The sequence below is a fragment of the Mustela putorius genome, unplaced genomic scaffold, assembly GCF_011764305.1.
Source record: "Mustela putorius furo isolate JIRA1106 unplaced genomic scaffold, ASM1176430v1.1 tig00003836_pilon_pilon_pilon, whole genome shotgun sequence".
In the NCBI taxonomy this organism is placed as follows: Eukaryota; Metazoa; Chordata; class Mammalia; order Carnivora; family Mustelidae; genus Mustela; species Mustela putorius.
The window spans coordinates 17,336,383-17,351,945 of NW_025421989.1; the positions used below are offsets into that span (position 1 = coordinate 17,336,383).

General features: G+C 40.8%; 1 protein-coding gene across 5 annotated transcripts in view; it reads left to right on the forward strand.

The window, feature by feature from the left end:
* The first annotated feature begins 11,055 nt into the window (after nt 1-11,055).
* MBTPS2 (membrane bound transcription factor peptidase, site 2) overlaps nt 11,056-15,563 on the forward strand; it is a 46,557-nt gene continuing 42,049 nt past the window's right edge. For 4 of the 5 annotated variants that reach the window (XM_004769187.3, XM_004769188.3, XM_013064903.2 and 1 more), the window contains exons 1-2: nt 11,059-11,272; nt 14,340-14,488. In XM_004769187.3, the coding sequence (XP_004769244.1) occupies nt 11,198-11,272; nt 14,340-14,488 (224 nt within the window). In that variant the 5' untranslated portion in view covers nt 11,059-11,197. Of the gene's footprint in view, nt 11,273-14,339; nt 14,489-15,563 lie in introns of all 5 variants that reach the window. The other variant, XM_045089403.1, reaches the window with a different exon arrangement.

Below are 15,563 nucleotides of genomic sequence, written 5' to 3' on the forward strand. Positions count from 1 at the left end.
ACTTTTCAGGTAGTGAAAGACCCTGGAGCCGCACCCAAGAATCGAACAGCATGCCTCCACTGGATGCAAACTGCAAGAGGTTTATTGGTTACACAGGCGCCTGCAGACGCATTAGCCTTTGTGGACTGAATGTGCCGGGATAATTGGGGAGCAGATTATATAGGGCAAGGTTGGGGTGGCGGGAAGCGAGTTTACAGAAGCAGATGCTTGGTTACAGGGATCTGATTGGTTAACTTAAATCAAGCATTGTCAGGCACTGGGTTTAAGGCAAGGACACAACGGTTTGTTCTGGTGGGCCTTGGCTCAGCACTCTGGAAAGTCCCAGGTACACTCTATTCCTCATTTGTCTTTTCTCTTGACAGACCGGGTGATCACACACAATAGACATCCTGGTATGTGTTGCCATCTGGCTATGGGGACAATCAAGCCTTCAGCAAGGGGAAAGGGGGGGCTGTGGGGACATCAGGTTGCTAAAACAAGCCTTTACCAAGGAGGAAGGGGGTCTTTCAGTAGAATTCACTTAATTCGTTCACCTGTTCTCCATATGACGTATTTTCCAGACCTCTCACCCCACTAACAGTCTTTCTTTGGGTACTTTCTGGTTTGTTCCAGTATCCTCTTCAGGAATGATGGCCACAAGGGGAAATAATAACATGGATTTGGCTCAACCTGAACGGAATGGAATAGGACTGTTACTGCTGGTGATTGGTGTGATACTTATCTACTACTTGATAACAAATTACACCAAAACTGAGTCCTCACCATTCTGTGGGTCAGGAATCTGGGCACAGCTTAGCTGGGTCCCCTGGCTCAGGGTCTCTCACAAGGTGAAAGTCGAGTTGTCATCTGGGCTGCAGTCATCTCAAGGTTCCGTCTGAGAAGGATCTGCTGCCAGCCCTGCTCATGAGGTTGTTGGTCTGAAGGCTTCAGTTTCTCACTAGGCATTAGGCTGAGGCTGCACTCAGTTCCTTGCCTCTTGACAGGACAGCTTAGGACATAGTAACTTGTCTCATCAGAGTGAGCGAGTGAGAAGAGCGAGAAAGAGAGAGAGAGAATAAGGAAGACAGAAAGCACGGTCTTTTTTTTTTTTTAAGATTTATTTATTTATTTGACAGACAGAGATTACAAGTAGGCTGAGAGGCAGGCGCAGAGAGAGGGAGGGAAAAGCAGGCTCCCCGCTGAGCCGAGAGCCCATGCGGGGCTCGATCCCAGGACCCTGGGATCATGACCCGAGCCGAAGGCAGAGGCTTTAACCCACTGAGCCACCCAGGCGCCCCAGAAGGCACAGTCTTTTATAACATAATCATGGAAGTCACACCCCATCATTTTGACAGTATTGTATTTGTTAGAACCACGTCACTAGGTCTAGTCCACACACAAAGCAAGGGGATTACACGAGGCATAATCACCAAGAGGCAATGATCATTGGGAGCCATTTCAGAAGCAGCTTATCACAACTGGACTCCACACCTCTAATCCATCTCACTGAGACCTAAAAAATTGATGATTTAGATTTAAGTGACCCCTCAGGTTAGTGGGGTCTTTAGGTACTTTAGTAAATGTTACTCCTCTCTGGAGGAACTTACCTTAAGCTCAGGCATTAATTACTTCCACCAGATAGAATTCCAACAAACATGAGTTTGCAATAAAAAGGGAAAAAAACACACATTATCATGAGCAATAATTAGCAGAAACAAAGGATCAGAACAGCCAATATTATAGATACTGGAATCACCAGATACACAGTATATAATGAGTATGTTTAATATGTAAAATTGAAAACATGACTAAGGAACAAGAGAAAGTAAAAAAAAAAAAAAGCAGCAAATCAGATTTGAAACAAAACCAAATGTAATTTCTAGATATTAAAAATTAAATAATTAAAATTGGAAAATCAACAGACTGGTCAGAACAGCAAATAAACACAGCCAAAGTAAGAAATAATGAACTGAAAGATGGATTTCAAGAAACTACCCAGCATGCAGCATGATAAAGACATGGAAAATATTAAAGAGAGGGGAAAAAGACATGGAGGATAAAGAAACTATTATATCTAAACGGACTTTCAAAATGAAAGGGGTTAAAAGAATGTTCAAAGTGAGAATGGCTAAGAATTTTCCACATTTGATGAAGATGACAAATCCTAAAATTCAGCAAGCTGAATAGTGCCGGATACTTACCTAGCTTTCCGCTCCACATTCATCCTTCTGTTCCCAGCAAGGGAGCCCTGGGGTTGGATGTCTGCAAAATGCTGTCCTAGGCTCCTTTAGCAGATACCTTCCTTCTGGATTCCACCAAGAAGGGGCATTGGTACCTAATCATAAGTAGAAAGAGGGTAATAGTAGGAGTTCTTCTCTCACACCTGCTCTCTTATTTTTTCTCCTTCTGGCCACAAGCCCTTGGGCACAACATCTCCAATCATCCAGCCCAACAATTCCTGGGATGGTGGCCCCCCTCTCCTCGCCTCCAAGGTTCTGGTAGCATAACCTCCTCCCTTTGGTGCCTTGAGCCCTAGAGATGTAATAGCTGCTTTATGCTTTCCAATCTCCCAGCTACCTCACCTTTGTTCCTCTTTCAACCTTCCAATATATGTGTAGCCAATTCCCTTATAAAATCCTGTTTTGAAGTACCTAGTGTGGTTGCCATTTTCCTGCCTGGACCCTGACCCATATCCCAACAAACTCCAAGCAAGTTAAATAAAAAGAAATGCACATCTAAACATGCCGAAGAGGAACACCATAAAGAAGACCCATTACCTAAAACAAGAGACAATTAAACTGACAACAGACTTTTTGACAGCAGCTAGAAGCCAGAAAATAAGTAACATTCTCAAAATGTTGCATGAAAATAACTTTCAACCTAGTATTATATGCCCTATGAAACTATCATCTAAAATAAGAGGGAAATCAAGATATTTTCAGACAAGCAGGAAGAGATTACTTTTAGAGCCTGCTGGATTAGATAACAGGGATACACTGGAGTTTTGTTTAAACCTTAGAACTTAGTATTTGGGATTTTGTTTCCCCCTGAGCCTTGTCTTGGAAGTCCAAATGGCTGCAGCAGAGCAAAATATACCACCCCAGAATATGCCTTTTTGGCACATTGATTATTTTAAACTAGTTTGGTGGGGGGTTTTTTGGTGTGTTTTTTGTTTTCTTAAACAACTGACACAGAGGATGCTCTGAAAACAATACAAGTTACCCTTTGTAAGAAAGAAACATTTACAAGGGGAATCTCTCTGTGTAGGGGTGTCTCCCTCTGCACCAGAAGGAGGAGGAAGACTCTTAATCTCTAGAAACTCTTATCTGTGCAGAAGGCAACAATTTAAATCAGCTTAACAGCCTTACCCTTGTTCGTTGTGCTTTTCCTGGTCACCTCCCATAACTGGCTTCCCCCACCAACGTCTTTTGTTCTTAGCAGAAGGTATTTAAGATAGTAGCTTAGGCCATTTCAAGGAGTTACTCAGTTTTCCTGGGTCTCTCCCCTGTATACAGGATGTGTACATTTTATTAAGTTTCTGTTTGCTTTTCTCTTGTTAATCCTTTATTATGGTGGGTGAGTCTCAGCCGAGGAACTCAGAGGGTAGAGGGAAAATTATTTTTCCTTCCCTATATGGCCAAATGCCTACTTCAACATAATTTCTGGAAACTGAAAATTTGCACAACCAGTGATCATATGACAGAGTAGATATCATCATATATAAGTAGTGAAACAATGTAAATATTATGAATAAGGTATGTCACTGAATGTACTGAAAATATTTTAATATTCTTTCAAACATACACACTTGCAGAGACTAAAATAACTTGAGGTGAAAAAAATTTTACGTGCAAAGTTTATTTATTTATGTATTTATTTAAAAGGTTTTCTTTATTTGACAGAGAGAGTGAGAGAACACAAGCAGAGGAAGCAGAGACACAGGGAGAAGCAGGCTCCCCACCGAGAAGGGAGCCCAAGCCTGATGGGGTCACGTGGTACTCAATCCCAGGACCCCAGGGATCCTACATGCTATTTTAAATCCATCGTTTGATTAGCAAATGTATACCCATTACTGAAGAGTAAAATGCTATGATAATTATAATTTTTAAAACCATCAAGCATATGGGGCGCCTGGGTGGCTCAGTCGTTCAGCAGCTGCCTTTGGCTCAGGTCATGATCCCAGGATCCTGGAATTGAGCCCTGCATCAGGCTCCCTGCTCAGCTGAGAGCCTGATTCTCCCTCTCCCACTGCTTGCCGCACTGCCTATTTGTGCTCTCTCTCTCTCTGTGTCAAATAAATAAATTAATTTAAAAAAACTATTAAGCTTATGTAGAGAACCAATTAAGAGTATGAATTGCTTGGCCTTTGCTAGGTTATGATGTAGCAACAAATTCTAAAATAAAGAACTGTATTTAATTTTTTTCTTCACTTCCACTTAGGTTATAAGCCTTAGAAGAAAAAAATCTCACTAAGGAATTATTCACATCTTGCAAGGGTAAATTAGCAACAAAATGTCAGTTTACCATGTCAAAATTTCACAAGCAGGAAAAATTCCCAAGTCCCCTTCTATAGCATCCTTGATATATATATATATATATATATATCTTCAGTTTATACATGAAGAAAGTAAAGCAGAAGAAGAATAAAAGAAAATGCTAAAGCAAAATGAGATCTCAAAACCACATTTTATTCTCACGTGCAAATCTCTAAATAATAGACTTCTTGAGAAGGCTTTAAAAAGAGAAGTCCTAGGGAGCCTGGGGAGCTCAGTGGGTTTGGCCTCTGCCTTTGGCTCAGGTCATGATCTCAAGGTCCTGGGATCGAGCCCTACATCGGGCTCTCTGCTCAGCAGGGAGCCTGCTTCCTCCTCTCTCTCTCTCTCTCTGCCTGCCTCTCTGCCTACTTGTGATCTCTCTCTCTGTCAAATAAACAAATAAAAAATCTTTAAAAAAAAGAATAGAAGTCCTTATAGTTCTATTAGGGAAGCTAAAAGTTAAAGAAAGTCTTATCAACAATATTACTACAGATCATAGGTCAGCACGCTTTTTCTTTGAAAGGCCAGATAACATTTTAGGCATTGCAGGCCATTAGGTCACTGTCACAACTACTCAGCTCTACCGTGGTGCAAAGGTAGGTAACATGCAAACAGAGATCATGGCTGTGTTCCAGTCATTTACACAACAGGCAGAGGGCTAGATCTGACCCTCAGGCCATAATTTGACATCTACTACATACGATGAACTATTTTCAATAGTCAAAGATGAAAGGGGTTTTTTTGGTATTTGCTGAAGCTATGAATGCTAGTTCTTAAGTTCCTTCTAGAAAATGTGTTACTGGAAAATTTCTTGAATAGTGTTCTGTATGTGGAAAGGCTACAATATTGTTAAATGTGCTACTTTATCTAGGACATCAGACATTTGGATATGCAGAAACAATTACAGGTCATATTTAAGTCAGGTGATATGGTAGATTAGTAATGAATTCCACTCTGCTTCTGTTCAGTAGTTCTGACTGAAGAACTACTTGTAAGATGGAAAACCAGTTGTAAAATGTGTCACTATTATTAATAATAGAACTAACATGGTAAAGGCTAAGAGTGATTTAGGAATCATAAGTATACAATGTTTTTTTGATACACATTTCAGTACTATAATCAGAAAGCCATTATCTCTGTCTATAAGCAGAAGGATAGTGGACCATATCATCACACTTCCGTCAAAGACAAAGGTAAAAGATGTCCAAAGATTTGGAATTGCCTTGTCATATATTTAACAAGATGTCTAAGTGTGTTTAGAAGCCATCTTGAACAAAACCAAAATTATGTGCTTTTTGGATGAAAACAGTACATCTTACTAAAACTGCTTTCAGAGAAAGTACTTTGCTTGCTGGAACCTGATGAAGGAACCAAACTGATATTTTCAGAGTACACGTATGTGTTACATGATAGCTGCTAAAAAGATTCTCTTCTCACTCCACAAAGATGAAGACAATAATGTACACGAAGTGAAACTGAAATGCAGGTGGAAAAACCTAGATGATTGGTTTCTTGAAAGCAATTATCTTGCTCCGTTAGCACATTTTTAGAACAAAGGTTTATACGATCTTTTTAAAAAAAGATTTTATTTATTTATTTGACACAGAGAGAGAGATCACAAGTAGGCAGAGAGGCAGACAGAGAGAGGGGGAAGCAGGCTCCCTGCTGAGCAGAGAGCCCTATGTAGGGCTCGATGCAGGGCTCGATCCCAGGACTCTGAGACCATGACCTGAGCTGAAGGCAGAGGCTTAGCCCACTGAGCCACCCAGGCACCCCAAGGACAAACATTATCTACATGACTGTAAAGCAGCAGTTGAGGTCAAAAAGTCTATATACATTAGGAATGAAATATAAGTGAAGACAGCACTTTCAGAGGAGATTCAGAAAATATTTTCTTCAACTGGCACTAGAAACTTCCATTTGTGGGACTGCTTAACCAAACTGTGCCATCTTCAGCAACCATACCAAGACTGGATTTAAAATGGAGAGAAGGGGCACCTGGGTGGCTCAGATGGTTAAGCCTCTGCCTTCAGCTCAGGTCATGATCTCAGGGTCCTGGGATTGATCCCCACATCAGGCTCTCTGCTCGGCAGGGAGCTTGCTTCCCCCTCTCTCTCTGCCTGCCTCTCTGTTTACTTGTGATCTCTCTCTGTCAAATAAATAAAATTTTTTTAAAAAGATCTTTATTAAAAAAATGGAAAGGAGTCTTTACCTTAAGTCGGTTCCTTTTAAATGGAAAAGAAAGACTTAGTAATTGTGTGGCAGCATCAACACTAGCAATATCCCATAATCACAGCACTAACCAAACATTTTGTGCCACCATACCCTCCCTAGGTGAGAGTGAATGGCTGTTTAGGCTGTAGATTACACTACTGTGTATTTCCAGGTGTTCTTCTCTCCTTCCAGGTGATGACACTCCATCTGCTCTTCTTTTTTAAGATTTTATTTATTTATTTGAGAGAGAGGGAGAGAGCATGAACAGAGGGAGGGAAGGGAGAAACAAACTCCTTGCTGAGCAGGAAGCCTGATGCGGGGCTCGATCTCCAGGACCCGGGGATCATGACCTGAGCGGAAGGCAGACGCTTAACTGACTGAGCCACCCAGACAACCTCTCCCTCTGCCCTTTTTGTTAAGTACAACTATTTGACCACTTTTGGCTAATGAAACATGAACAGAAGCAACATATGCACTTTGGGGCCATAGTACTTTACTGCCAGTGGTATATACTCTAGTCTTTTCTTTCTCTGTCCCAGTAAATGCTGAACCTCATATTGAGCATAATAAAATGGTCAAGTCTCCATCAGCATGTCAAACAATGATGGATACAGAGAACAAAGAAAAAAATAATTCTTTGCTATTTTTAGCCCTTGGGATTTTTTAAAAGATTTTTTTACTTTAAATTTTAATTTACTTTAAAGATTTTTTAATTGGGAGCACCTTAAAAAAAGAAATATTTCTGCACAAAACATCAGACTTTAAAAATCTAAATACTAATATTCTTCATAATGAATTTGTAATAGTATTTTAAATTAATATCTGATGTTATATCTCAAGTTGATCTGGTATCTCAGAAGTTTATTGAATGATGTTGATATTCTGCTTCAGCCAAATATTGATTTTTAATAATGAAGCTATTTTACATTCAGCAAAAATACATATCTGATGCCCCCTCTAAAAATGATAAAATTATATGAATAATTTTATAATAATGGAGGCTATGTGTCCTCTATTTAAAATAGTTACCTGACAGGGGTGCCTGGTTGGCTCAGCCAATAGAACATGTGATCTTGGGGTCATGAGTTCAAGTCCCAAGTTGGGTGTAAAGCTTCCATTAATCAATTAATTAATTAATTACCGACAGAAACCTGAAGCGACTTGTAAACTAGGTCACAAATTTGTTTTTAGGAAAAATACTTTGATCTTCTGGGATTCAGGTATTTTTTTTTTTTTGCTGCCATCTTGCATCCTCTATCTTGTCTCATCTGCTGCCACCAGCTGGCTTCCACCACTGATAAGTTCCAGAAACCAGCAGGATTCAATTCAGTGTTTTGTTTTGGCTGCTGGGTCCCTGAACATCAAGTCAGCTGAATAAGTAAAGTTTTAGGTTGGGAACAGAAAAACACAATCAACTCATTTCCTACATATTTAGGTAATCAGATAGCCACACAGTAGCTGGTACTTGTCCCAGCAAGGGGTCCAGACAAGGCTCCAGGCTAACAAAAAAAAAGATCTTAAGTTCTTATTCTCTTCCCCGGGAAGAACAGTGTTAAAAACTGCAGTCATTATGTAAGAGTGAACAAAGACCAATTCAAACACAATAGCCTACCAACAGTGTTAGTGCAGTTTTAATAACTTCAGAAGTACAAATTCCACAAACTTAAAACATCTTTTTTTTTTTTAAAGCTTAAAGATTTATTTATTTGTCAGAGAGAGAGCGAGCAAGAGCAAGCACAGGCAGACACAGTGGAAGGCAGAGTCAGAGGGAGAAGCAGGCTCCCTGCAGAGCAAGGAGCCCGATGTGGGACTCAATCCCAGGACACTGGGATCATGACCTGAGCCGAAGGCAGCTGCCCAACCAACTGAGCCACCCAGGCGTCCCTAAAACATCTTTTAAAAATAAAAATACTATGGCAGCTGGATGGCTCAGTTGGTTCAGTGTCTGTCTTGGGCTTCGGTCATAATCCCAGGGTCTGGGACCCAGCCAGGACTGAGCCCCAGGGTCCCTGCTCATGGGCTCATTGGGGAACCTGCTTCTCCCTCTGCCCTCTGCTTGTGAACTCTCTCTCTCTCTCTCTCAAATGAATAAATAAAATCTTTTTTTTAAAAAAGTAAAAAATACCTAAATTTCTTTCATGCTTAGTCTTGAAAATTTTTAAACAGTAATGTATTTCAATTTTTTTCAACATTTATCTTCAGTTGAGACTAAAACACTTGAAATTTAAAATTATCCAAAATTCAGAACGTGAAATAAGTATAAAAGAAATTTATTTTTTTAAGGTTTTATTTATTTATTTGACAGAAATCACAAGTAGGCAGAGAGGCAAGCAGAGCGAGGTGGGGGGGCAGGCTTCCTGCTAAGCAGAAAGCCCTCTGCGGGGCTCGATCCCAGGACCCTGAGATCATGACCTGAGCCAAAGGCAGAGGCTTTAACCCACTGAGCCACCCAGGTGCCCCAATATAAAAGAAATTTAAATGAACTTTCAAGTGATGGCTTTTACAAGTTTGTAGCAACTATACTTCTGAAACTATCAAAACCTTAAAGTACACTAAGACTGTTGGGGCACCTGTACATGGAAAACTGTGGGGTCACAGAGTGCTTGAATATAAACTTTTATAATTTACACCCAACTACATCCAAAATAAGTTGAAACATTTTATAACAACATATATGCACACATGTATGCAAGATGTAAAACTGACTTATGAGGTCTCTTGGAGCTGGAGGGACATGGTGTTAAATTATTAAAACTTTAGGAAAAGGATGGGAGAATGAGGCAAATTAGTAGCAATATCTGTAATACAGCTTTCTAGTATTATACTGTCATTTTTCAAATTGGAAGCCGTTTATATATGAGGGTCTATTTTTATTAGGGATACTTGTTCTTAAAATAGTATTATGTTCCCTATATTAATATCGATACTATTATTGCTAATGATGCTTCTTTGGAAAAGTTGGCTTACAAAAATATGAACATTAAGAGAATGCAGAAAAACATTCCATAAATAAGGGTTTTCTTTCCCTTTAGAAGTCATTTAGTTTAGTGATTCTCAATCTCATCTACACAGTGGAATGATGTAAGGACCTTAAAAAAATAGTGACTCGGGTCCCACTCTGAGCTTCTGATTCAATTAATCTAGGCTGCAAATGGACATAGGAAGTTTTAGAAGCCCCACGATGATCCTACTGTATAGCCAAGGCTGAGAACCACTACTCCAGGTCAACACTTAATCAAGTATAGGTCAGCATACAAATATGTGCAGATATTTGGAGCTCCAGTTTTTAAACATAGCACCAATCTCAAATTTCGTAATGGATGGGATTGCAAAAAGGACCTAACTTAATCAACAACATGGATGAATCTCAAAAATATTGTGTTGGTGGATGGAACTAGAGGGTATTATGCTCGTGAAATAAGAGAAAAACAAATAGACGATTTCACTCATGTATGGAATTTAAGAAACGAAACAGAGGCTCACAGGAGAAGGGAGGGAAATATAAGATGAAATCAGAGAGGGAGACAAACCGTATGAGACTCTTAATGGTAGGAAACAAACGGTGGGTTACTGGAGGGGAGGTGGGTGGGGGTTTGGGGTAACTGGGCAATGGGCATTAGGGAGAGCATGTGATGTAATGAGCCCTGGGCATGATATGTAACCAATGCTTCGCTGAACTCTACCTCTGAAATTAACAATACACTATATGTTAACTAATTGAATTAAACAAAAATTTTTAAATAGAAAAAAAATTATGTTGAACAAAATAAGCCAGACACAAAAGAGTATACTTACTGTATAGCTCTATTTATACAGTTTAAATACATTAGAACAAGGGTGGGTGCGGGGGACGGCCTGGAAAGAGAAAGGAAGAAAATTCGTGAGGTGCAAATGTTCTCTATTTAGATTAGGGTACACAGATATACACAGTTATCAAAACTAACTGAAATGGACAATTGAAACCTGCACTATGATTTCGCTTTATGTAAACTACACTCAAATTTAAAAAAAATAATAATAATTAAATCTGGATGCCTATGACAGCGTCTGCGAGACGGAGACATGACCCGCTGTCTTCACACGACCCCAAACTCTCACTGGCTTAAAAGGGAACAGTAAAGCCCGGACCAGAACTGGAGAGAGAGAATACAGAGCCAACAGCAGGGAGGGCCAGAGCCTAAGAAATCGCTAGAGGGCTGGGCGCGGGAGCCGAGCAGACGCACCCGCCTCGGTTCCAGGGTGTGCCACGGAAATAAGCCCCCGCGCCCTTTTCCGGTGCGCGCATGGCTGGTTGTGTGCTTTCCGGAAGAGTCCGGGGGGGAAAGGTCGCCACCGGGAGAAAGGAACCGGTGACAGCTTGGTTCCTGCGCGGATGCTGGGGCTGTAGGCGTCGCGCTTTCGGCTCGTTGCGGCTCACAGGGAGGAGGACGCCCGGGCTCGCTTATCCCTCCGCTGCCTCCGCCACTGCCATGATTCCAGTGTCGCTGGTGGTAGTGGTGGTGGGCGGCTGGACTGCCGTCTACCTGACCGACTTGGTACTGAAGGTGAGGGCCTCGGGCCTAAAGCCCAAGCCCGCGGTTTCCAGGGCCGGGCGCAAGGCCCGAGGCCTTTCCCCCTGGCTCGCGCCTCCCGGGCTGGAAGCCGCGGGGCCAGTACCCACGTGCGCCTTTCCGCGTGGCGCCCGGGCCCCGTGGAGTAAATAAAACACGGCGGACCGCGGGAGGGGTGTGGCGGTCTGCGCAGCTGCCGCAGTCATATTGCGGGGCGGTGCAGGCCCCGACGCCTTCGGGTCCTGCCAGGGAGGCGCCAGTAGTGGGCTAGGGAGGGCCTGGGCTTTGCCAGACCCCGCGGCAGCACCTGGGAGGAAAATAAAAAGCCCGCCTAGAAAAGGCATTGTTCTCCCTCATTGTCTTTAAGGCCACGACCCTCCAAAGACTGTGGTACTGGAATGAATCTAAATCAAGTTGCGATTTAGACCAGCGGTCTCAAACTTGAAAGTGTATACAATCATTTGGGGTCCCTGTTAAAAATCGCTTTCTGAGTCCACAGGTTTGGGGTGGGGCCTGAGACTGCATTTGTAAGCAGTGCCCAGGTGTTACCGGTGTATTTAGTCTATAGCCCATACTTCAAAGTAGCATACTCAGGTAATAAGCATTTAGATAACCAGGTTCTGACTACTTCAATTCTAGTTTGCACCCGCTTCTTCACACTACCCTCCTTCCCCACCCACACGTACAACCCCGGTGCATGGTCCACTGTTTAGCTATTTGGGAAGGGTAACAGAAATTAGGCACACTTGCCTGACCACGTGTTTCAAGCAACCTTTGGAATGGAATAGTGGCGGGGGGCGAAGGTAACAATAAAGTCATTACAATATACAGATTTTATTCCATAGTACCTTTCTTAAGTGTTTAATAAAACCTTCATGTTACAAATACCGTTCTAAATAGAATATTAGAGTTTAGTATTGTGTGTTTTAGGTGTAACAGTAAAATGAAATGATACCTGTGCTGCTTTCTTGGATTTAAACTTGCAAGTGAATAGGTTTTACAGTAGAGTCCGTAGAGCAAGGGCTGGGTTCAGCCACTTCCCACCCTTTGTGACCTTGGCCAAATTACTCTCTGTGCCTGGGTTTCTTCATCTTCAAAATGGAGTTAATAATAGTGAGGATCTTCTGAGATTGTAGAGGGAATTACATTAGTTCGTGCACATAAGACTTTGCTACTCAACCTGAAATTCAAGGACCAGCAGCACTTTATCTGGGAACTTGTCAGAAACGTAGAATCTCGACCTACAGAATCAGAATCTGTGTATTTACAAGATCCATAGGTGCTTCCTCTCCAAGTACTTGGCATAGTGTTTAGCATATCATAGCAATACCGGCCACTGCTTCTTTAAACAGGGATTCTGTTGTTTAGAAAAAACAAAGCCACATGATTTCTTCATGTAGCATATGTGACAAAAATCCAAAATAAAAAGAACTTTTCAAACCTCTACAGTCTCTGGTCAAGTGTGTGAGGTGGTCAGGTTACTTCACTTTCAGTAATAACCCCCTAGGTCCCCAACAGAGCACTAACTACCCCTTGAGCAAAAAACCTAACTCTCACTCAGAATATCTGCCTGGGGAATGGAGAGACCTCAAGTTCAGGAGTCTGCACACCTTCGGCTCCTCTGCTTCCAGCTTGGTCTGCTGTTCCACGGTTGGTTCTTGTCAGATTTCCTCAGTAGACATATACTGAAGGAGTGTGTCACTCTACTTTCCCAAGTCCTGGGAAACAAGCAAGTTTTAAAAAACTTCACCTGAAGACTGAGAACAGAGAACATGAATGGGTCCAAAGGCGAACAGATACCTGTATTCGGTTAGATCATTTCTTATGACAGATAGGGCTGAGGTATCTCCTTCCTTCGAGACAAATTTCTCAAATGGATAACAAAAAACTTACTGTAACTGAGGAGTAATAGGGGTCAGTGTCAGGATATATAAAACAACCTTATGTTATTCAAAATCCTACATTACTCAAGGACTTCAGACTTCCCTAAAGATAAAACTCTTGTTAGGCTGTGTAGAAGCAGATCCCCTCAACCCTGAAAAATCTAAGTTACAAGACCCAAGATGGCTTTATGTAGGTTTTGTACTTTTATATGATCAAAGGCAGCCTAATTTCTTAGGGTTGTTGCTCATAAGAGGATAAAAAGCACTGATTCCAACTAACTTGTTCCCTGTGTTGGATTGGTTGGGGGTCTTCTTAAATTATAATACAAGATCTCTTTTTGTTGTAAAAAGGCTTCTAGAACTCTGCTGTTCAGTGTGGTAGCCACTAACTACATGTGGTCATGGAGCATCTGAAATGGCACTAGTCCAAATTGAAATTGCAATAACACTGACACTGGATTCAAAGACTTACATACGAATAAGTAGATGGAATGTAAAGTATTTTAGTAGTTTCTTTTATTAATTACATGTTGAAATGGTATCTTAGATATTTTTAGTTTAAAAATATATTTAAATTAATCTGCTTCTGTTTACTTTTTAAAATTGGGAAATTTAAAATTACATATCTGGCTTGCATTTGTGGCTCATGTTTCTATTGGACAATGCTCCTCTAAGCAGAGTTCAGCAAACTTTTTCTGTAAAGGGCCACATGATACGTATTTTAGGCTTTGTGAGCCACATAGCATCTCTGTCACATATTCTTGGGTTTTTGTTGTCTTTTTTTTTTTTTTAACAATCCCTTGAAAATGTAAAAACCATCCTTAGCTCACAGGCTGTATTACGTGGCTTTGGCTGTCTCAATCAATAGTACATGTGACTTGATCTCAGGGGTCGTGAGTTCGAGCCCCACACTGAGCATAGAGTTTACTTGAAAAGAAAAGAAAAACAGGTTGTGGGCCACATTTAGCCCATGGACCATAGTTTGCCAGACCCTGACCTCAACAGACCAGCTAGTCTGAGACATTTAATATTCTGAAGAATAAACATAAAGCTTTTAATTTATAAGTATTTGGACAGTCAATATCTTGTTTTCCTATAGAAAAGATTTTTTTGATTTTCTTAAACTTCATACATGTTTTTCAAAACTGAGTGATACGGAACTTTTCTTTCTCTCCTAGTCATCTGTGTATTTTAAACATTCCTATGAAGACTGGCTGGAAAACAACGGACTGAGCATCTCCCCTTTTCACATAAGATGGCAAACTGCTGTTTTCAATCGTGCCTTTTACAGTTGGGGACGGCGGAAAGCAAGGATGCTTTACCAGTGGTATTCTTCATTTTCTTTTTTTGGCTTAAATCAGTCATAATCATGAGAAATGCTTGTTAAATGAACTATTTCCATTATTTTCCAATCTACTGAGTGTTAAAATGTCAGTAGTATAAAACTTTTCTGGTTTTATATGAACTTAGGAGATTACATCATTGTACTTTTGCATACATCAAAAATCAAGGTTCTGTATCTTGATCTGGGTAGTAGATGCATGGGTACACATGTAAAAGTTCTGTAAGCTGTGTATTTGAGACTTGGGTACTTTACTGTGTAAGTTATACACTACTAGAAATGAAAAACGAAGAAGAGAAATGCAAAAAAGCGCTTTCCATCAGGAAACTAATTCTGTAGAATTCTGTCCCCTGTCATCACACATAGAAACGAAGGTCCTGGGAGTCATAGGATGTCCAAAAGTCTGCAGGCTTTTTCCTATACCTCTTTTGTGATCCCCCTCCAGGGGAATGATACTTAAAATATGTCACAACCAGTAAGGCATATACACACACCAACTGGGAAAATGGCCAGCCAGATTGTAGCAGCAGGGTTTTGAAGTCCCCTGGCCATGCCAGGCATACCCCTTTATTTTAACAAATTTCTTCAATCAAGGACCATATAGTGTTTATTGTTAAGAGGTTTATAAAAATCTCCTGGACACCTTAGAGACTGACACATTTTATAGCTGGCAGAATGTCTAGTGTGGGCATAGGAGGCCTTTGTCTAAATTCCTTTTTACTAGAAAGTTAGCTCCAACTGGAATAGAGCTAAATGTAAAAAAAAAAAAAATCATTAAAAAGCAAAAAAACAATAGCAGATCAAACAAGATAGAAAGAAGAAAGTAATAAAGAGCAGAAATCAGTGCAATAAAAATTATACAGAAAGAAAATCAGCAAAGCCCAAGTGTTGGCTCTTTGAAAAGATTGATAAAACCAATAAACCCATTCCATAATTATCAAGAAGAAAAGAAAACACAGGTAACTAAAAATCAGAATTGAATGGTTAGTATCAAAAAGATAAAAAGTAGCAGGCATTAGCTAGGATGCAGAGAAAAGGGAACCCTAGTGCACTGTTGTTG